Source organism: Amblyomma maculatum, chromosome 11, assembly GCF_055883805.1.
Source record: "Amblyomma maculatum isolate TAMU_Amacu chromosome 11, ASM5588380v1, whole genome shotgun sequence".
Taxonomy (NCBI): domain Eukaryota; kingdom Metazoa; phylum Arthropoda; class Arachnida; order Ixodida; family Ixodidae; genus Amblyomma; species Amblyomma maculatum.
Window position 1 is genome coordinate 102,981,647 of NC_139354.1, and position 22,235 is coordinate 103,003,881.

At 44.8% G+C, this 22,235-nt stretch overlaps 1 protein-coding gene across 1 annotated transcript in view; it reads left to right on the forward strand.

Annotated features, from left to right (window-relative positions):
* Positions 1 to 19,085, forward strand: part of LOC146174519 (uncharacterized) — a 30,363-nt gene extending 11,278 nt beyond the window's left edge. The window contains exons 3-5 of the mRNA XM_084584938.1: positions 6,267 to 6,408; positions 12,482 to 12,643; positions 18,350 to 19,085. Of these exons, the coding sequence (XP_084441064.1) occupies positions 6,267 to 6,408; positions 12,482 to 12,643; positions 18,350 to 18,724 (679 nt within the window). The 3' untranslated portion in view covers positions 18,725 to 19,085. The remainder of the gene's footprint in view (positions 1 to 6,266; positions 6,409 to 12,481; positions 12,644 to 18,349) is intronic.
* Positions 19,086 to 22,235: the final 3,150 nt, after the last annotated feature.

Below are 22,235 nucleotides of genomic sequence, written 5' to 3' on the forward strand. Positions count from 1 at the left end.
ATCTCCACGGTCTCGTCGATCCCGTTCACAGCTGCCTCGTCGCAACTCCTTCTCATCATGCGCCGGCACCCACTCGGGAAACTAGCGAGTGCAGCGCCCTGGAGTGACGCTGCATTACGGACCCGGACTGCTAACTCCTTACACCCGCTTCTTTATGTACCGTTCGTGTTTCTGATGGCAATACAGCTACTGTGATTGGTATGTGTACTGCGAGAATTACCACTGCCGACCGCCACATTCCTGTCCTATTTACAGTCCTCACCAGTTGCCCTCACGACTTTATATTAGGACTCAACTTTTTAACTGTACATTCCGCGCTCACTGACTGTTCTTCTGGACTGCTTCATCTGGACCTGCCACTCTGTCCTGACAAACAGGCCTCTGATACCTCAACGCTCCGTCTCCGCTCCTCTACGTTTACTCGTCTGCCAACAGAAGCTGCAGTGTGCGCGCTCTTGTAGCCTTTCCCTCCGTTCCTGATGGCGACTACGTTGCTTGCCCCGTAACCGACGTGACACTGCAGCGTAGAATCGCTCTCCCTCATAACATCGTGCACGTAGAAAATAACAACGCTTATATTCCAGTTTTGAACTTCGGCCTTTTTGTGCACGTTCTTCCTGAGGGCATTACTCTCGTCGAACTGACCCCACTGTCTGACGTCACAGTTGCCACTCTTTTGCCTGACCCTACTGCTGAAGTGTCGACACGACCTGCACCGTCCCCATCTCCGGAGGCCCGCAAATCAGGAATGGTTGCACCTAATTTGCGCCCTGACCGTGCTACAGCACTTACGAGTCTTCTGAATTCGTACAGCCATATTTTCGATTTTGGCGACCGCCCCTTAGGACAAACGTCCCTCGTTACACATCATATTGACACCGGAGACGCCCGCCCAATTCGCAGAAGACCTTATCGAGTCGCCATTTCTGAACGACACGTTATACAAGACGAAGTGGACAAGATGTGAGCAAAAAAACATCATACAGCCTTCGAGCAGCCCCTGGGCGTCGCCTGTCATGCTTGGTAAAAAGAAGGACAATACCTGGAGATTCGGCGTTGATTACCGACACTTCAACAAAATTACAAAGACGTTTACCCGCTCCCCAGGATAGATGATGTCCTCGACTGCTTGCACGGTGCCAGCTATTTCTCTTCCATTGATCTTCGTTCCGGTTATTGGCAGATCGCAGTCCACGAACGGGACCGGGACAAGACCGCCTTCGTCACTCCCGATGGCCTGTATCAATTCAAGGTGATGCCTTTCGGCTTGTGTAATGCGCCCGCAGCATTCGAGCGCATGATGGACTCTGTCCTGCGCGGCTTGAAATGGACGACGTGCTTGTGCTATCTCGATAACGTCATTGTATTTTCTTCTACATTCGAGAGCCATCTCCATCGCCTTGATGCCATTCTTGACGTCTTCCGTAAAGACGGCCTTCAGCTGAACTCGAAGAAATGTAGCTTCGGCCGACATGAACTTAATGTGCTCGGTCACGTGGTCGACGCCCGTGGCTTTCAACCCGATCCAGACAAAATACGTGCTGTAAGTGCATTTCCTACACCCCGTTGTACCAGTGACGTGCGTAGTTTTCTTGGGCTTTGCCCTATTTTCGGCGGTTTGCACCTAACTTTGCGGAGACGGCTCGTCCACGCACCAATCGTTTGAAGAACGACGTTCTATTTTGCTGGGACCAAGAACAATCCCAAGCCTTTTCTGCGCTCATTGCATCCCTCACCAACCCGCCCATCCTGGCACACTTCAATCCTTTGGCACCAACGGAGGTACGCACCGACGCCAGTGGTCACGGTACTGGTGCCATACTCGCCCAGCAGCAGATGGGTCGCACTCGCGGCCTTGCTTATGCCAGTCGCCCCCTTTTTTGCGGCTGAACGAAATTACTCGATCACATACCGTGAGTGCTTAGCCCTCGTGTGGGCCATTAGAAAGCTTCGCCCTTACTTGTTTGGCCGTCCATTCACCGTCATCACCGACCACCATGCTGGCTTTCTACGCTGAAGGACCCTACTGGTCGCCTGGGTCGTTGGGCCCACCGCCTTCAGGAATACACTTTTTCTGTCGTCCACAAGTCTGGCCGGCTGCACGGTGACGCCGATTTCCTGTCCCGCAACCCGGTAGATCCCCCACCTGCGAGCGAGTGCGACGATGACATATATGTGTTGGCCATCTCTGACCTTTCAAACATTCGCCATGAACAGCGAAGCTTTGCAGCATAATCAATCGCCTCAGCACTGATCACCTTGATGCTACCCTGGCTTTATTTGTGCTCCACGACGGCACCTTATACCGTTGGAATATGCGACCAGATAGCGCCGAGCTTTTGCTCGTAGTACCTGAACACCTACGTACCACCGTTCTTCAACAGCTGCACCACGCACCCACAGCGGGTCATCTTGTCGTATCTTGTGCGTACGATAGTGTCCGCCGCCGCTTCTTTTGGCCAGGCCTCTATCGCTCTGTTCGTCGTTACGTTGCTTCTTGTCACCGGTGTCAGCGACGGAAGAAGCTCTCGGCTATGCCTGCTGGATCCCTGCAGCCGATTGAAATCCCAGTAGACCCTTTTTTCCGAGTTGGACTTGACCTCCCCGGGTCTTTTCCACTTTCTGCGTCGGGGAATAAATTGATTGCAGTCACCCGAGCGATACCCACCAGCTGTGCAACTGATGTGGGTGCGTTTCTTCTCCACGACGTCATCCTGCTCCATGGTGCTCCACGCCAGCTGCTCACTGACCGTGGCCGTTCTTTCTTGCTCTGGTAGTCGACGAAATTCTTCGGTACTGCTCCATTAAGCACTATTTTACCACCGCTTACCATCCACAAACGAACGGCCTCACCGAACGCCTCAACCGCACTTCACGGACATGCTGTCTATGTATGTCTCGGATGATCACCGGGACTATTATATTAATTTGCCTTTTGTAACGTTCGCGTACAATTTCTCTCGTCACGACACAATGGGCTACTCATTGTTTTATCTTCTATCCCGTGTTATTGCTCGCCGACGACTGGCCTCCTTCCAAAATTCTCAAAAATGGCGCCATGATTCTCGCCACTGGAATGTCCACTACTCTCCGGGCTCTCTCGTCTTGCTCTGTACTCCCGCTCGTAAAGTTGGGCTGTGTGAGAAGCTCTTGCCACGCTACGCCGGACCCTACCGTGTTTTACGGCCAGTCACTCCTGTGACATACGAGGTTGCCCCTGTACATCCGCCGCGACAGCCCTCTATGCCACGCACCGAGATTGGTCATGTCGCCAGAATAAAGTCGTAATACCCCTGCAGTAGTTCCACCTAGTGCGCACCGGGACTCTGCTTTTCGTGTTTAGTGGGGGGGTAATGTGACATATATGCCATGCATCGCTGGACGTTAAAGAAGACAACGATCAGAAACAGTGACACAGAAGACCACAAAGTGGTAGCAACGTTTAGCGCTAGAAGAAGGTTGACGCTGCTGTGATTCTGTGCTTTGTGCGCTCCGTCATCCTAGACAAACCTTCATGCACTAACCTTGCCACGTATTAATATTTTCAGTCTGCATATGCGCCAGAGTACATCGGAGAACTTCCGAACACTCCGAACTTCCGAACACCGAAACCATGGTGGAATTGTTTTTTACTTACCAGGGTATTTTAAAACGTCTTAGTAACATCCGGACCGCCTCCGCCTGTGGCCTTGATGGTGTACCTACATTCGTTTTAGCCCCGCCGGGGTGGTGCAGTCGTAAGACGCCCGACTACTGCCCGGAGTTCCCGGGTTCGAACCCGACCACGGCGGCTGCGTTTCGATGGAGGCGAAACGAAGTGGCGTGCGTGTGCTGTGCGATAGCGCACGTTAAAGATCCCCAGGTGGTCGAAATTACTCCGTAGCCCTCCACTACGGCTCCTCCTTCTCTCTATCCACTTTCCCTCCCACCTTCAGCCCTTTCCTTACGGCGCGGTTCAGGTGTCCACATAGCAAGTGTGACAGATACTGCGCCTTTCCCTTCCTGTGAATCAATTATTATTATTATTATTACCTTCGTTTTAAAATCATGCGTGAATGATATTGCTCATTATTTAGTCCCCTTGTTCCAAGCATCGCTTAACTCGGCATGTTTGCCAAATGACTGGAAAAATGCTAATCTTGTCCCAGTGCATAAAAGCGGTCTGTTGTTAATTACCGACCCATTCTTCTGACTAGCAATTGGAACAAATAATTTACAGCGCAGTCATGAAACACCTTCACCCTCATGACTTCTTTACGCCAGTTCAGCATGGCTTTAGAATGGATTTTTCCGGTACCACCCTGTTACTTCATTTCAGTAATGATCTGTTTTCCTCTTTTGATCACGGATATCAAATTTATTGTTTAGTTTCTGGACTTTAAAAAAGCCTTTGATTCTGTAGCTAACGTGCTATAATCACTTAAGTTACGTTATCTTAGTCTGCATCCCAATATCATCGACTGGCTTCATACATCTCCAGGACCACATGCAGCGTGCTCTAATAAATGGTTTTCATTCAGATTCCTTAAACGTCTCCTCAGGTGTTCCCCAGGGGTCTGTCCTTGGACCCCTTCTTTTTCTCATTTTTATTAATGATATTGTTCTCGACCTCACCCGCCAAGTTCGGCTATATGTTGACGACTATGTGCTTTACGATGCTGTGGAACGTTTTGACGCATTGAAACTTCAGCGAGACTGCAATTCTATCCAGCACTGGTGCTCAAAATGGCAAACGTCTTTGAATATTTCAAAATGAAAACTTGTCTCGTTCACTCGTAAGCGTTCCCCTCTACATACCTGTTACTGATTAAATAATGTTCCCCTTCAAATATTTTCTGAATATAAGTATCTTGGCGTATATTTCACATCTAACCTTACGTGGACGAGAAAATTCAAGCATATTGCATCGAAAGCCTGCAGAATGTTTAATTTTTAAAGCGTCATTTCAAGAAAGCGCAGTCAAATGTCAAGCAGCTCCTGTATTTCACTTGCATAAGACCAGTTCTTGAATATGCTTGTACTGCATGGGATACGCTGTTTACATACTTATCTGACATGTTCGAACGCGTCCAAAATAATGCTGCCAGGTTTGTGTCAAGCAATTACAACTTTTCATCTAGTGTCACGTCTATTAAAACCAATCTTGGTTGGGAATCTTTAGCTTACCGCAGAAAACACTTCAGATTGCAAATCATGTATCGCATTTATTTTGGAAAGCTCAGCATTGGCAAAAACCGGTACCTGCTTCAACCTGACTTTTTATCTAGACTTGATCATCAGTGGAAGATCCGAGAAATAAAATGCCGGACAGATGTGTTTAAAACCTCTTTCTTTCCACTCGCAATCAATGAGTGGAACAGACTGCCAGCTGGCATCACTGAGTGCTGCACGGATAATTTAGGGCATTTTTATCAGATGTGTGACGTGGCGCTTAGTTCTCTTGCGCGTGTTTTCTTCATCACTTTGTTGAGTATTTTTATCACTTTATTAGTCGCACAAATGCTCTCTTTCGATGCTTACGTTGATTCCGCATTATCACTTTTGTCTTGTTATTTTCTTGATTTTTATGTATTTTTATTGTAATTCTGGCCTTTCTAGTGTTGATATTTGTCATATCCACCCCTGCAATAATGCCTTCGGGCGCTGCAGGACTCTGTAATAAATAAATAAATAAAGCATTCTGTAGAAATGGACTTAGTCGACGGAGAAGACTCTAGTGGATGCAACAAGCAGACATCTCTGAAGATGCCCGAAAAGCCGCCAAAATATTATAGGGCTAAATAAAGTTTTTCCGTCCTTCCTTCCTTCGCCCCCATAGTTTTCTTTCTTCTCTAGTGAAGGTGGCTGAGCTCCAGATTCGGTACCAAGTCCATGCATCTTCGTTTCCTTCTTCCTATAGTCGCAACAACAATAACGTTAGTACTGTAGGCATCAGAAGCGTTTGAAATTGATTTACAGGATAAAAAGGCGTAATATCTGTCAAGTTGTCCGCGGACACATTTACCACTCCGTAAAGGAAGGGAGGAAGGTGGGAATGAAAGAAGAGGAGGAGATAGAGGTACCGCATTGGTGGGCTACGCTATAATGGCTTTCGCCTCATCGCGGGTTTGTTGTTCTAAGTGCCCTCTAGAAATTTTTTTTTAATGCAAGAGAGAACATGGCTAATATCCCGCAGAATATTGCGAACATATCTCGCGAACGTTCAGATCTAGATAACTCTGCTGAACCAATAAAGGTGTTAGCCTCAAAAAACTTTTCGTATCCAGGCATGAAGAAGGAGAGAGCCCCAATCTACAAGAAAAGAGGAGGCCAGCGTACCTCCAGCAGCTGCAGGCCGTTCGCGTTAAGCTTTTGGGAATAGGTGATCTCTCGGCGAGCGGCCAGATGTCGTCGATATACTCCTGGAAGGTATGTTGGTAATATGTAACATGGCTCAGGGACGCATCCCGTACCGAGCAATAATTGCGGCAATATTTACTTCAAGCCAGAAATAATAGGTTATAAGGCGCAAAACAGAAGGATATGTGAAACAAAGAAGTTCACTATACTTAATTGCAATGTTGAGCACTCTCTGCTGTATCTCCTGCGAGGTGTTTAGAAACAGAAAACCGAATCCTCCAGCAAAATATAAATATTTGTGCTATCATATTTTTAGAATGCAGTTTTGATTTGGGGGCGCGGCGTCTTCAATAATAAGGAAATTTGAATGCAAGTTGCGTAGAAGAAGCTACTCAAAGTTTTTGCATTAGCCAGCCCATATTCAACCTATATATGAAATGTTAGCTATTACGCGAAAGCGTATATAGCTCTTTCCGGCGATGCGCTGCCGTTCATTTTAACAGTGATGGGAATAAATGGGGTGGACATTTGGAAAGTAAGAGAATGCTTACGCTCGCATTTTATTCCATGATATATTTATTTGGCTGGGTTTTGATAAGTTGAAAGAGGCAGTATTCTTCTCACTTCTCTGAAAACTACACTTATAAATGACGACATAATATTGAAAAACACTGTTTCACAAAGATTTAGAATCTAAATAATTTTCTTCTGAGTTATACCGTGTGGATGGTAATTCATACTGAGTGTCTTATATATTTTCAAGTTCAGAGTTTCCGTCGTAAACTCTATAATGTGCAGGGCATTCATGAATGGGAAAGAACCTCAAGAAAACCTCTAGAAGCAGGCCCGTTGCACTCTAAACTCTTAACAAAGGCTGTATTTAGGTCATGGGTTCGAATTCAAGTCACTAACGGCCCTCCATCTTGACTAGTAGGTAGATGCTAGATATCAAGCGAAATGGTATGACAACACAAAGCGACAAAAACACCAGTTGAGTCACTATTCTTCCAAAGCGTCACTTTTGTATTTTCTCTACATTGAACAGGCTGCCACCGACGATCAACTTGGGTGGGGACACACTAAGGCATTATAGAGTGGGTACATTAGCTCCACCTTGATGTGTGTGATGAGGCAGTGATATCTGAAGGTTCCTCTTCGGATTCCTTGTCAAAGTATATGCATTTTCTCTAAACCAGCGTGGATTCATAAACCGCGCGTTCGCAATTCCTGTTAAGACGAAGCTTAGGCACCCTCCTAATTTTCTGTTTCACGTAACGTAAATGTTCAGCAGTAGTTTTTTCACAACTGTCAATAGCGTATTGATATTAAATAGTGGGACCTCACACGTGGCGGCAATCAGTACTTTCATGAATATATTTATTAACAATTCCACACAGTCTTTAAACCGTTCCGCTCCAAAGGAAACGAAGCGTTGACTAGCATACGGTTCAACAAGCAGCATAAACAGCATTCAGTGTTTTTCGCAAAACTGCCGCAAACGTTTTTCCGTCGAAGAAAAGCGCAGGCTGGCTTTCTGAGATGCAGTGGTAAATGATGGCCAGTTTCGCAGCACACCACAGTGCTCGTGCCTTTAAAAGTACTTTGTGTTTGGCTTGTTAGTTTGTACCATGTTTCACACTGTTTAGTTCGGCGGAAAACGCAGCTTTAGGACAGGAATAGAGAGAGACCTTACAACTGAACGGAATCGTACAACGAAAAAACGTCCCATAATTAAACAGCAATACGCCTGCGCATACCTAGAAAAATTTATAACACTCTTCGCTGGCAATCTAAAACACGAAACAAAAACAATAATTATCGCTCATGAACACACTATGAAAGACATTGCCTACTGCGCGAAAGGGACAATGGTATGAAATTGGTGCATTACTCGGCAATGAAAACTTGGCAACGTCCGTAAAGCGTCAGCTGACCCTAGGCTAATGAGCTGATATGCCGTCATGCTGAACAGGTAGTGGGAAGCCCCTTCGTGGGAAGGAAATATTGTTTCTAGTGAAAAAACCGATCATTTAAATTCAAAATCAAACAAGCATAGATTCCAAGTAGATATAACGCGACTCATGACGACTGGTGTACTGGCTAGATAAAGAAAGGATAAATTATTTTCCATTACACCATATATCGTAAACATTATTAGCCAACACTTAGTGAAGTAAAGTGTAGCGGACACCAATACTGGAACGCCTAAATTATAGCCATCCTTTGAATTGATACAAAAAACAGTAAAAATTACAATGCCCAGTAAAGTTATATTTTAAATCCTTAAATTAGGAAGCACATTCTTACAGCAAACTGTCGGAAATCACCTGGTTTGGGAAGAAAGGTTTGGCATTGTATTTTATAACAATGAAATGACAGCTGTCCACACAAACTACGGAATAGAAGAAAAGACACGGCTTTTACAGCTCTAGCAGAACCCCCTCCCCCTCCCCCCTCCCCAGAAACTCTTGATATGCGTCAAGAAAAATTTCTAACGGTCCAAAGACGTACTGTTCAGTAGAACTTCCAATGCGGTACAATTATATCTTGGCAGCAGGAGTTCTTATTAAACTTAACACGTTGTTGATAGTTAAAATATCAAACACTCCAGTCAGTGCCATTCTGCATTGCTCGTCATTGATTACTGGTCTTGCAACCGATATGTTGGCGGCCAATTAAACTATTGACCCTTCCTCAAGGGAACTTAAGAGCTTCACTGATACTAAAACAACACCGCTAGTGGCGACGAAGCGTAGTTCAAGGCAGTTAACTTGTGGAATAGTCACTTTTTCGCCATTTACAATATGTAATATAGCACAAACCATACACTTGAGAAAAGAAAGAAACACGTAAGACCAATTATCACATTTCAATAGAAGCGTGCTCCTCGTCCTCTAGCCTTTTGACGGAGAGTGCCTGTGATCGCTTTCGCTCCTTTCCCATTGCTCATACCCGCCGGTTGCATGTAGTTAGGGTTTCTTTTGGGAGCATTAACCCCGTTTAATTCCAAAATTTACTGCGGCACAAAATATACGCGCTATGGAAGACACTTATTCATAGAAATACCTGTTACACTGTTTTGTTTCGTTTAAATATATTATAATTTCTTTCAAAACAAAACTGCAACAAGCTCCTCGCTTTAACATTTCTTTCAAATATATACCTGTCTCATATTACGTGATTGCATTTAATGTTTTCAAAACATGAATGCAGCAAAAGGGCTCTGAGAATAACATTAGAGTCTCAGTCGATTTCCTTTTACTTAGAGGCAAATTCCTAAGTCGGAACTAAGGAGCTGGCAAGAGCGAAGCCAAGAATTATCTTCATACATTCGAACAGGTCTTTAGGTCTTGTTGCGCTTGAATCCCTTGCTTCACCTATCTTCAGATGAAAGTCATGGATTTTAAGATACAGTTATTTCTTATTCTTTTGTTGGCTAATCGGCTTTGAAGTTGTTTACCAGGCATTAAATTGCTGGTCACTAAAATGCACCTAGCTGCTAACCTATTTGGTTAGCAGGTGCTGACCCGAGTTGCTTGCTAAGCACCTCGGGGGATGAACTGCAAATAATGATTGATGACCTAGACAGAAAAAATAGAGGGGTAGGCTTGAAAATCATGCAGAAGACTAAGGTAATGTTCAACAGTCTCGGGAAGGAACAGCAGTTTGCATTAGGTAGCGAAGTACTGGAAGTAGTAAGCGAATATGTCTACTTAGGACAGGTAGTAACCGCAGATCCGAACCATGAAAAGTAAATAACAAGAAGAATAAGATTGGGATGGAGCGCATTTGGCAAGCACTCGCAGATTATGACTAGCAGCTTACCTGTATCGCTCAAGAGGAAAGTATACACAACAGTTGCATCTTACCTGTACTCACCTATGGGGCCGAAACGTGGAGGCTAACCAAGAGGGTTCTACTTAAGTTGGCGACAACGTAGAGGGCTACGGAATGCAAAATGGTAGGGGTAACATTAAGAGATAGGAAGCCTGTAGAGTGGGTCAGAGAAATAACTCAACGTATTCAGATATGTGGTGCAAACAAACACAAACACAGGAGAAGATACACACCACACGCGCACACTACCAACTGTAAGAAGACCCGGAAAACACTTCCTCTTCTACACTCAGGCACGTCTCAACTTCCTCTTCTTCTCATTTTCCACTTCTTTGCCCAGGGGGAAAATGGCACTCTCTTACTCGCAGACCTTAACCTTGTCCAAACATGGCGGTGACCAATCTCTTCTTCCTCTTCTTCTATTCTTCCTCTTCTTTCCCAAGGGAATATTGACACTTTCTTCCTCTCAGCCCGAAAACATCAACCAAACATGACAGTCACAAAATATATACTGTCTTGTAAATCCACACCTCTGCTTTGCCCAGCAACTCCTACCACGCTGGACAGGCAAATATCACCACAAAGTCACAAGTCATTCAGTAAAAACACCACCACACATACAGTAGGACATGTCCATCTACACCCCATAACTTAAGTAGTCCCTATGTAATGAGAAACTTTATCTTGCCAACATCTAAGAAGCCACGAGGCCCATTTACTTGAGGGGAAAAATTCTGTAAACTCCCATGGCCCCAAAACGTAAGATGAGTCCAAGAATAACAACTTTAGGCCAAGAATAACAGCTAGAGGCCCGATAATAATCTCGTTCTTTGCATAACTCAGGAGGATTGCTCAATAAAATTAAATTCTTTTCTACGTAAACTCAACGAAGCTTCACTAATGCATCTCTCATCTTTCTTCTTTATCCAATACGCCTCTAAAATTTCGCGTGCCATCTTATCCCGACTCTTGCCTAATATGTTTAGCCTACTAAACAACGGCTCACACTTGCAATTTTGGCAGTGCAAGGCTAAATTTGACCCTTTGCCATTTTCTATAGACTTCTCATGTTCCCTCATTCTATCATTAATACATCTTCCTGTCTGCCCAATATATAGATTACCGCACGTCAGAGGAACCTCATAAATCACCCCCACCCGACATCTAATAAAACTCTTAACATGCTTCTTATCGCATTGGCCTTTGTTTTTTCTCCCTATTATTGCACATAACCCACCCAGTTTATTGGGGGCAGAAAACACAACTGGCACCTCAGACCTACTAGCCACCTTTTTCAGGCAGTGTGCAACTCTATGTATATAGGGGATCACTTGTGGTCGTTTATTCCTCAACATATCTGGCGATCTTTTTTTCCCTTTCATTTTTTGAAGCAAAGACTCTGCCACCCCACACACAATCATACCCGGGAAACCAGCCGCATCGCATCAAGCGTGGTAGGAGTTGCTGGGCAAAGCGAGGTGTGGATTTACAAGACAGTATAGATTTTGTGACTGTCATGTTTGGTTGATGTTTTCGGGCTGAGAGGAAGAAAGTGTCAATATTCCCTTGGGAAAGAAGAGGAAGAATAGAAGAAGAGGAAGAAGAGATTGGTCACCGCCATTATTGGACAAGGTTAAGGTCTGTGAGGAAGAGAGTGCCATTTTCCCCCTGGGCAAAGAAGAGGAAAATGAGAAGAGGAAGTTGAGACGTGCCTGAGTGTAGAAGAGGAAGTGTTTTCCGGTTCTTCTTACAGTTGGTAGTGTGCGCGTGTGGTGTGTATCTTCTCCTGTGTTTGTGTTTGTTTGCGCCACATATCTGAATACGATGATGCACCAACTAGCCCCTCAAGCCGTTATTTTGAAATAACTCAAGTTACCGACATTCTAGTGGAAAGTATATAGAAATGGACATGGGCAGGACATGTATAGCGAAGAGAGGATAAACGATGGTCGCTTGGGGTAACAAACTGGATTCCAAGGGAAGGAAAGCGCAGCAGGGGGCGGCAGAAAGTTAGGTGGGCGAATGAGGTTAAGAAGTTCGCAAGGGTCAAGTGAACGCAGCTAGCACACAACCGGGTTAAGTGGAGAAATTTGGGAGAGGCCTTCGCCCTGCATTGGGCATAGTCAGGCTGATGATGATGATGCTGATGATGATGAACCAATTTGGTACGGCATAGCCAAACCGTTCTATTCTAAATGTGTAGAAGTGATAGTAGCGTGCATTTGGGACAGTGATTTGTATGCGAAACGAGACTCGTGCAAAAACACATTGTTCGTCAACAGCTGTTTCCATTACATCCCAACAGGTAAGCTACGACCGCGCCAGGAACCTGCTCATTGTCCCCCATGGTCTGGTGGCTCTTATGGCCAAAGGCGCTGAAGGGACAGAACCTGTGATGACAGCCCTCTTGTCTGCGCCACTTGTCCGGGCTCTTTTACCGCGACCTAACGGGCCTTACTCCTGGAAGGTAATCTGCTTCAGAACAATCCACTCCCGTGATTTGACATAGTCCCAATGGAAATTCAGCATCCCCATGTTTCTCCCTTTAAGCATCTCACTCAAATCCTAGGGATATGTTGTTTAAAATGCGTTCACTAAGATCATCTGCAATTTCCCACACTGAAATATTCATTGCACTAGTATGATCCTTGTGCATTGTAGTATCATTCTGCAAATATCTGGCAATACGTTTTACGACTGGAAAGTATCGAAATAGGTACCGTGCCTCCCAAAGGCGCACATTGTTCTATGCTGGGCTATTGAACACCTGCCATCCAAAAATGGTACCGTAACACATCTGGACCAGTAAAAATTGTGTCAAAGAAATGTTATTTTATTCGCGCTTACTGCATATCTCATGAACCGCTGTTTGTATTCCTTAATACGTTTCTTATTTATACTTGAACGGTGTAGTCAAACCGTATCTCCGATACGTGCTCGAGACCGCTTATTGAACAAGAAAGTGAAAGATTTAACGTAGTAATTATCGAGAGATTTAAAACTACAATTATGGTATCGCAACAAAACGCGGAAAAGCAAAATATGCATGCTGCGCTTCGTCCCATCCTAGGTAATGCACAAAGCTCCAAAAGTAAGCGGGTTGTTTTGCAGCATCGCCGAAGTATAATGAAATGCGAGAAGCCATAAAATAAAAAACGAATTGCCTATGAAGCGTCAAAGCAATATTAAGGAAAAAAGCGAGTACGCAAGGTCTCTTTGCTGCAAATGGGGCTGCGTTCCTTCGGTTTTGTATGGTTCCTCGCACTACGACATAACGTTGCAATGTTTTAAGGAATCGTTCGTGTCATATTAGAGCAATGCTGAAGGTTATCACGCTCCTTATTATATACGTCTTCTTTCCATCGGCTCTATTTTTATGACCATGAGGCCTGTGTCTCTGTGTCGAATGCGTTGTCCCTATGATGCGCTACACTGGAGCTTCTACGCCAGCGGTCTGGGGTGAACTGCCGCTATCTCAACAAGTTCTGGTGAAAGAAAACATTTAGTGTCCGCTGTCAAGCATACGATGCAACACATTAATGGCTTTCATGTCGGGCTCTCTTTGCGGATACTAGTTAACGTGTATGCGCATTCCAGTCAGTTATTCTATCTCCGCCTAATTTTTGTCCGTATTATCTCACGCGTTTTGGATAGGGCACAGTCATTCACTATGCACTTTGCGCAATTCCACCAGCGCTATATATTAGCTGCTACGATACTGACTGTCCTTCGTAGGTAACGTAATGGCCCAGCCCTGAGAGACGTCAAGGATTGAAGGTGCTTAGAAAAGAAAGAACATGGATATAAAGTCCCACTCTAACCTATCAGTAGAACATAGTGGCCGTGGCGTAGCAGGCTTCAACTAGGGTAGAAGAATCCTGGCTTCGGTTCCTATCTCACTCTTTACATTTACCGACTCCAGCCTAATCGATTTTCAAGCCCCACCGTAGTGTAGTAGTTCAGGTACTAGTCCTTTGTTTTCAAAGATGCGCGATCGAATGCCGACGGAGGCAGCCGCTTTGCGATGGAGGCTAAATACAATACAGCCGTGTGCTGTTCGAAGTCAATGAACTTTAGAGAACGTCAGGTGTACATTGCCTAAGTGACTTTGGGACATTAAACTAAAGCAAACCTAACTAAAGCAACTCGATGTTCTAAAGGAAGAATGGCCGGCTTCATGGATTAGTGAAGTAAACAATAAACTCCAGTTGGTGAAACTGATTTGTTGAAATGGTAATCGTAACATCAGGAACGCTTCACGACAGTGATAATATGCAATCTTCGAATTAGCTACATACACATGACATGCGACAGTCTGTTGAGAAAAGAAAACAAACGTATATGCAAACAACGTGAAGGGAAATTTGCCGTAAGTCGCATTTTATGTTTGAGCACACGGCTTGACACGCAAAAAAAAGATTATTCAATTTTACGATTAACATATTCCCTTCCATCCACCATTCCTAATAAGAGGAATTTTATTTGCCAATCTGTCATATGTTATTAACTTTCTATATGAAGCAAATAATTTAGAGAATTTGTAGGATAAATATTGTACTCCACTTACAAAAATGTGTTTGGCACATGATACCCTGAGCTGCTTATGCACCATTAAACCTAACACACAACAAGCAACTCGATGTTAGGCGGTCTCGTGGTCTCCTACAACATGGAAATCACCGCCCCCCATGATTTTTCGGTAACAAATCTGGCATTAGACTTCTTGGAGAAACAAGTCCTTAATGCTATCGAGTTTGAAGCAACCTTAAGTCCCGTTAATGTAGTAGAAATTAACTCCGGGCTTGTCCGTGTGAATTCATACACTACGTTCGACTATTCCAGAACAAGCTAATAACGTACTTGTGGGCGATGTAGCGCATTTTGACGAATCATAAGCTTAAAATGCTAAGCCGGTAGGACTACATTGAATCTGTGCCTCTGCGGGGCCTTGTACGCAATCGGGAAGTATAGCGATGAGATCTTGAACGTGATCTCGCCCCCTGGAGTACTTGCTTTGCTCACCATAATCCTTGTCAGTGTCAATCATCCGGGTCAAAATCCAAAGCTGCATGCGTATGCCTGGCACTGGCACACAGACACCATGATCGGAACATATTCTGCTAGAGTTAAAGTGATAGCATAATAAAATGTGCGAGCAGCAAATTGCTGGCAGAAGCAAATAAAATTATCAATTTTCAACTCTTCCTCCCCGGCAACAAATGCGGTTACGTGATATTTCTTAGAGGAAGCCGAGGTGCAGAAGTTAGAGGAGGCCGCAGTTGCAGTTGCGCGGTATTCTTGTCTTCTTAGCGTAATGAAATTTTCCTGTGCGCCGAAGTTTGGTCGTTACTTGACATATTTAGCGTCCTGGAGGCAGTTCAGTGTATTTTCGGTGTGGGACAGCGGGAAACACCCTTGCGGGTGATGTTGTTAAAGGCAGGCTAATCCTCAGAGAGACAGACAGCACCACACCTTTCAAACGCGAATGACTTGAGACGACCACGAGTTCCTTTATGGCCAGGTGATGCTTGGGATGTCGCCAACTGGTTAGGCAATTATTTTGCATTCTGATGAAAAGCGACACAGACATAAGCGATGAGTTCTCATAAAGTTGGTCCCCAAAGCTCCAGCCCTTAATCAAGAGTTCGGGCTAGAAGGGCAGTTGGCTGCTCTGACGTAAGGTAAGTGCTGATGGCAACTGCGGAAGCAGGGCAAAAACACGGGTCGCCGGTGACGCCCTGAAAAGCGTGCTGAGGGGCACTGGATCTTACTCAAAAAGATGGTCAAACAAAATGCCTTTTGGTAAAAACAAAAACATTACATAAAGTTCAGCTCCGCAACAAACGCGCAATCGCGGTTGAAACAGGGGAGTCTACTGTAAAGTGGCCATAACTGGGCGTTGCCACTGAGGGCGCAGTCGAAAGCCACAGTGATTTGCTCGTCACGTGCAGAAACGAGGTCACCTACCCCGAACATACGCGTTCCTGGATAGATATGAGCACACACACTTAAAGCAAGGATACCACCATGGTGGTTCAATGGTTAGGGCGGTCGACTACTGTGTCCAAGGATGCGGGATCGGCTCCCGGCCACGACAGCTGCTTCTCGATGAAGAAAAACAAGGCGCCCATGTAATTTGCGATCTCAAAACATGTTAAAAACTTCCGATGGTCGACATTTCCAGAGCCCTCCTCTACGGCGTCTCTCATTCCGGAGGTTCTTTGGGGCATTAAACTTTATAAACTAGTCAACCACCCACTAAAAGGAAGACGTCACACTCAAAATATCAACTTATGAACGCTTATAGGGGGCACAACAATTTCGGTATCATATCGCTCCTCATAGATGAAAACAAGCGCTTTTGATTTTTTTCTTGGGCTTGATGATAGTCTCATTTACTGCATGGAGCGTCGACCGAAAACGAAGCCACTTTATATAGGCGAGAAAACAGACTAAGATGAATGACGGAGTAGGTAACACGTGTCGGTGAAGGACTTCTTAAACTACACTCCATTGATAAGTCCAGGTAATATTTTCTATGGGCGTGCGGGTGAAATTTTGCAATTCCTACGTGAAGAAGCTCCCCCTCCAAAAACAGCCTGTGCTATTTTCCGCGCAAAGGATGAACGTTTAGAGGTGAGACGAAATGGTTTGGTTTGGTTTGGTTTGTGGGGTTTAACGTCCCAAAGCAACTCAGGCTATGAGAGACGCCGTAGTGGAGGACTCCGGAAATTTCGACCACCTGGGGTTCTTTAACGTGCACTGACATCGCACAGCACACGGACGCCTTGCTTTTCGCCTACACCGAAAAGCTGCCGCCGAGGCCGGGATGGTAACTGGTGGAGAAAAGCCAAAGGTGAGCGGTGCTACGTTTAGAGAGAGGGAGGAGGAACAGCCTAGGAATAAGGAGGCGAGGTGAGTGATGGGTGAAGGCGGATAAGGCATGCAAGAAGTTTGAGAAAAAAAACTAACCACGGTTTCTTTTAGCGCCGATGACTTACACGCGAATTGTCATTCCATATCCCAAGGTAATATAGCCCAAATGACAGTAAGGATGCCAAAAAGCACGAAAATGGTTGGCTGCAATTGTGTCGCATTCAGCACCACATGATGTTCTCTTTAAGGCGCGATCCGTCATAGACTCATGGTGAAATTCTCGCGTTGGCGAGATTTTTCCGCGCGACGTGTCAACGAGATTCAGCGAGTGAGAGATACTGTCTTTTCTTTCCTGCAAATTAATTATAGAAGGCCAGTGAACTCCGATGCATGCAACGGCACGGTGGTCGTGTTCGACAAGGCGAGCGCGATGTACCGTGTGCATCAGCAATGCGCAGGCTTTCGCCTTTCTCCGCTGCAGATTCTGGAGTACTCTCGGAATTTATTTTCGGTGTTTAAGAATCCGAAAGCGTATCAGACGATGGCTGACGTCACAGTGGAGGAGGTAGGAAATTTCAGCCACCTGGAGTTCATTAACGTGGACTGGCATAGCACAGCACACGGCAGCCTTTCATTTTGCCTTCATCAAAAATCATCTTCCACGGCCAGGCATCTATTTCTCTCTCCATGATAGACATCAACAACGTAACGAGTAATTACCTAATTCGGTTTGCAAATATCGTAAGCGTAGTTCACCTATGTGAAGAGAACTCAGAAACTCACACCCTTAAAATTTGTGGGGATGAGTTATACAACGAATTTGGGTCCAACCCATGTCATCCTTTCAATAGCTCACCTCAGGATTGTGCGATGGGTTAGCTTAGACTGCTTAGAAAGCAGTCGTCGTGCATGTCTGTGCCATGGCGGTCATGTGATCACCGTCATTCATGCTGTAGATATTCTAAATCGGACACAACTTACGATCAATGTTCTTAATGCGGTGACTCGAAGGGTATTAGGAGGTTGCATTATTTCTCAGAACTGGCGCGAATTACATTTGCCCTTACTCATATGTCACCGTGGAAGCAGAAAAGCAGATTTCTTTCTTTCTGCGTTATAAATATCCTGCGCGCATTTCACTTTACCGGATAGAGGCACCAATTGTAAACTGGCTTTAGACTATCGTGCTCTTGTTTAACGTAGCGAGATATAAAAACCCACCTTATTCCATGTGCTATCCAAAGTGCTCCGAGCTCCACGTGCTTTGCCGCGAACGCTTGTGTTGTCCCTCTTTCAGGATGCACATGACCAGCACCTTGCCTATGTCACGGAGTGCTTCCGATCAGTGCACAATGATACCTTGGGTGTGTACGGCGACGCCACGGTGCTGACGGAGCTGATTTACGAGTCGGCGCTCCTCGGCCCGCTCTTCGATCTGTACCGCAAGGCACTTATCGAAGGCTTCGACTCGACAGTCTACCTCAGTGAAAGATATGACAACTGGCAGCTGTTCTACGTTATCTGGACCATGAGCCACTGCGGCGACCGCCGAGGAGGTGACGTCGTGAATGCAGCGCTGAGGAATTCAGTGCGCTTCATGCGCAGTTTTGATTGCGGCATGAAGGACTATATGTTCTCAAAAAGGAAGTGCAATTTCTGGGTGTACTGGTGATGACCGTCGATAGGTGAATGGCTAGGGAGGCTGTTGTATTCGGTGCACAAAATATTTTAGTTTCATATTTACAGGCGTAGTATATTTTTTCTGCTGCTCAGAAATGTGAAATTCATTCCATAAAGGCACTTTTATCCTCCTGAATTTCTACGTTTATTTTTTTGCGCAGCTGCATTTATGAGGACGATTGGCAGACTGCCAGTTCTCCATTATTAAGAATTTATTCAAGTCAGACACTTTTGCGACATCTGCAAATGAGCACCATGTAACCCACTTCGCCAGTGTCGTGGTTTTTGTTTGCTTTGTGTTACGTCTGATTTATCAGAGGCATCTACCTCAATACTAACATGCCCGCTTTGTAGTGGAGAGAGAGAACTAGCTGGCACTTTTCCTTTCTTTATTTCGGGTAGAAATGCTTTTTTCCTTGAAAACGTAAGGTATTATATTTAAAGAGATGTCCCAGTGCTATATATGTTCAGTTGTTTTTTCTTCCGCTTTGCATTTAATGTTCTTAGTCCTGGTAATCACCATGAGACTACATCCTGTCAATGCCCACAGTATAGACAAAAAAAAAACAACGTTTGCCTTGCACTCGTAGACTATACGCTCGTTCAAATTTATATATATACATCAGCAACAATACCTGACGTCGCCGCACTATGCGTGTTTTCTAATGCATCGGATTGGTCAAGAAAGGCTCTAACGACATCACAAAGGACGGTGAGCAACCAGTGCCAAATTCGCAAGTGCTTCTCGGCCTACATTGTCTCGCAGTCAAAAACAAAGGCACGAACAATTTATAGGATTCATGCAAAACGCATCAGGAAGCTTCCCATAAAATATTAACTAAGTTCTAAAGAAAATTTTCTTCACTTACCTGATGCTGGAAATTGAACCAAAGATCTGAGGATTGCGAGAAGGGCGCGTTGCTCGAAAAGTCCAGAAAGCGCGTTCTGTGTTGATTTTGTGGACTGGTGAATTCGTGATGCTCTGAGCTGTCGTGATAGAGACAGTGAAGCAATGAATCTGTACTTGAAAATAAACATCTCAAAGAAAAATAAAAGTAAAATAATTTATCAAAACCTAAAATGAAGGAAACAAGTACGACAAAAAGAAAAAGACCACGATGATACATGGTAGCATCGCATCTGTGTGAACTAGAGTGCCGCGGGAAATTGCTGCATTAGCCTGAGAAGCGGATCACTGTAACAAATGAGGCGTCACAGCCGTCACAGCTGGCAAAGATTCGAACCTATTCGCCTTGGTGAGGCGCGTACTAGTTGTTAAATTTCGGTTATATATAGCTGAACGGAATGGTGCTGTTGAATCCTTAGAATGGCTGACAAAGGGATGTGTGATTTAACGTTACATGTTGCCATATGGGCAACCGTCACCTTCGCAAACTCATTTTTTTACGCGCGGCTGCGGACTGGAATGGCCTTCCCAAAGAGATTGTAACAACAACCTGTCCAATAATCTTCGCACGAAAAGCCTGCAGCTATTTATCAACATAACACATGACGTTGTACCATCTCATCCAAAATTTGTATCCACCTCTTATGCAATGCCCCTCAAAAGGGGTCTTTAAGGATATACAAATGAAATGAAACAAAACAACAGAACTTTTTGGGGAATAAGGATGTACAGAGTTGAAATGAAGGTAACGGCCAGTGTGCTTGGGTTTTCGATAGATGCTAGGCGAGGACATCGGTAGGCGAGCACATCCAAAGAGGTAAGGCTGCCCTTGATCTCCTCTTCAACAGAAAACTGTATGGCAGGTTCCAAGTTGTTCCACACTGAAAATAATCTGGGCGGAGGCGGAGATGTCGCGGCTCTGCTTTGAGCCATTGATCATCCAGACTGCACATATGCTCAACCAAATGACAGGAATTTGCCTCTAATTCACGCAAGATGCCTTGGTTCGCTCATGAACCACGTTAAAAGAACGACGGAACTACGTCCTGCCACATTGTGAACAACGCTTCGGTGAGGAAGCGGAAACGTCTTCCATCTTCATTCTTTGGTCGGTGTGTTGCGCTTTAATCATAAAGGGACGCTGAGGTCAGCACAGTCCAGCTGCTGTTAATTCCAGACTTAATGAACTTCCATCTTTGAACTGATTTTATGTATGTTCGTTGCAAAAGGCTTATATATAGACTGAAATATTTCGTTTCATCTTATTGTATTCCTGCGAGCTGATGAAGTTAGTGTCATAAAATACGAAAACCTGGAACAATTACACCTCGGATATCAAATACTTTAGCCAAGAATCTTGCTCTGCGGCGCAGTAGCATAAGCTAGCGAGAACCTAGGTGTGCTCAGCTTGGTGGAGCAGGTTAGAGAAGAGATAGCTGAAGTCGTACCTGTCGATGTGAAAAAATGATGTGCACAGGAGCAGTCAAGTCTGTTTACAAAGAGAGCGGTTGAGTAAGTAGCGCTGTCACATTCAGCAACTACACCTCTAAAGCATCTGCAACTGTGCATGGTTTTCCTCGCTGAGATAGAGGGGTTATAATTTTTGGCCAGACCAAATACCGCGAAAAATCGCATGTCCTGCAGTTATTGAATGTAGATGATGAAAAACTGCTGCTGTAGGGTTGCAGATTGTATTACTCCCGATTCTGCTCCACTCTTCCAACAATGATCTTCCAAGAACGGCTTGAAGTGTAGAATTTCAGTATATGAAGGGGGCTTCTACAGCAAACGTTTACCAGTTATAAGGGAGAAGAAAAACCAAGCCAGAAATGTTGACAAGTAACGTACATATGTAATAAGTATTAATACTATTAATAGCAATAAGCTATCGTACCTGAAACATTTCAGATCACTCCGGGAATCCAGGAAACGAGGCAGCCAACCTTTTAACTGCCTCTTTAAACAGCATTCCTGAGTGTCTCCGTACAGACTTACCGACACAAAAACAGTGCCGTACAGTCTGCATACAGCATTTCTGTAGGTCTCCTTTCACAGAACTGGAAATTCTGTATGCGGCAGAGAGTTACTAGGCAAAAAGCTGCTGCCAAGTCGAGGAACTTGTATTGAGCGTCAGTGTCGGGCATTCTAGCAATGTTCTTCCTCTGCTCGTGTGAGAATATATTTCGAGGAAGCTTCATTCAGAACTCTCAACGGTAGGGTCCAGAAACTTCTTGCTCACTGGCTGTATGTCAGCGAGTTAAACTGAGATTCCAACGCACAACTGTCTCTGAACGCAATCTAAAGGTAACGGATTTTACGAATACTTATAATAATCCGCATCCTATATTGCAACCGAAAAGGGAAAGTACTGCCAATAAATATGTCTGTGATTTACTTTATGGTTGCCAATTGTAATAAACAAGAGTACAGTAAATATATTGTAAGAATTGGATTCGAACCTCTTCATCGACGATCGAAAACGGAACAATAATGCACTGCGCCACAGAAATAATGGGAGGACAAGGCATGAACTGTGCACTACTTCGGATTAACAGTATTTCTGCCATTTGTTGTCAGGTGACGCTAATCAGGAGAC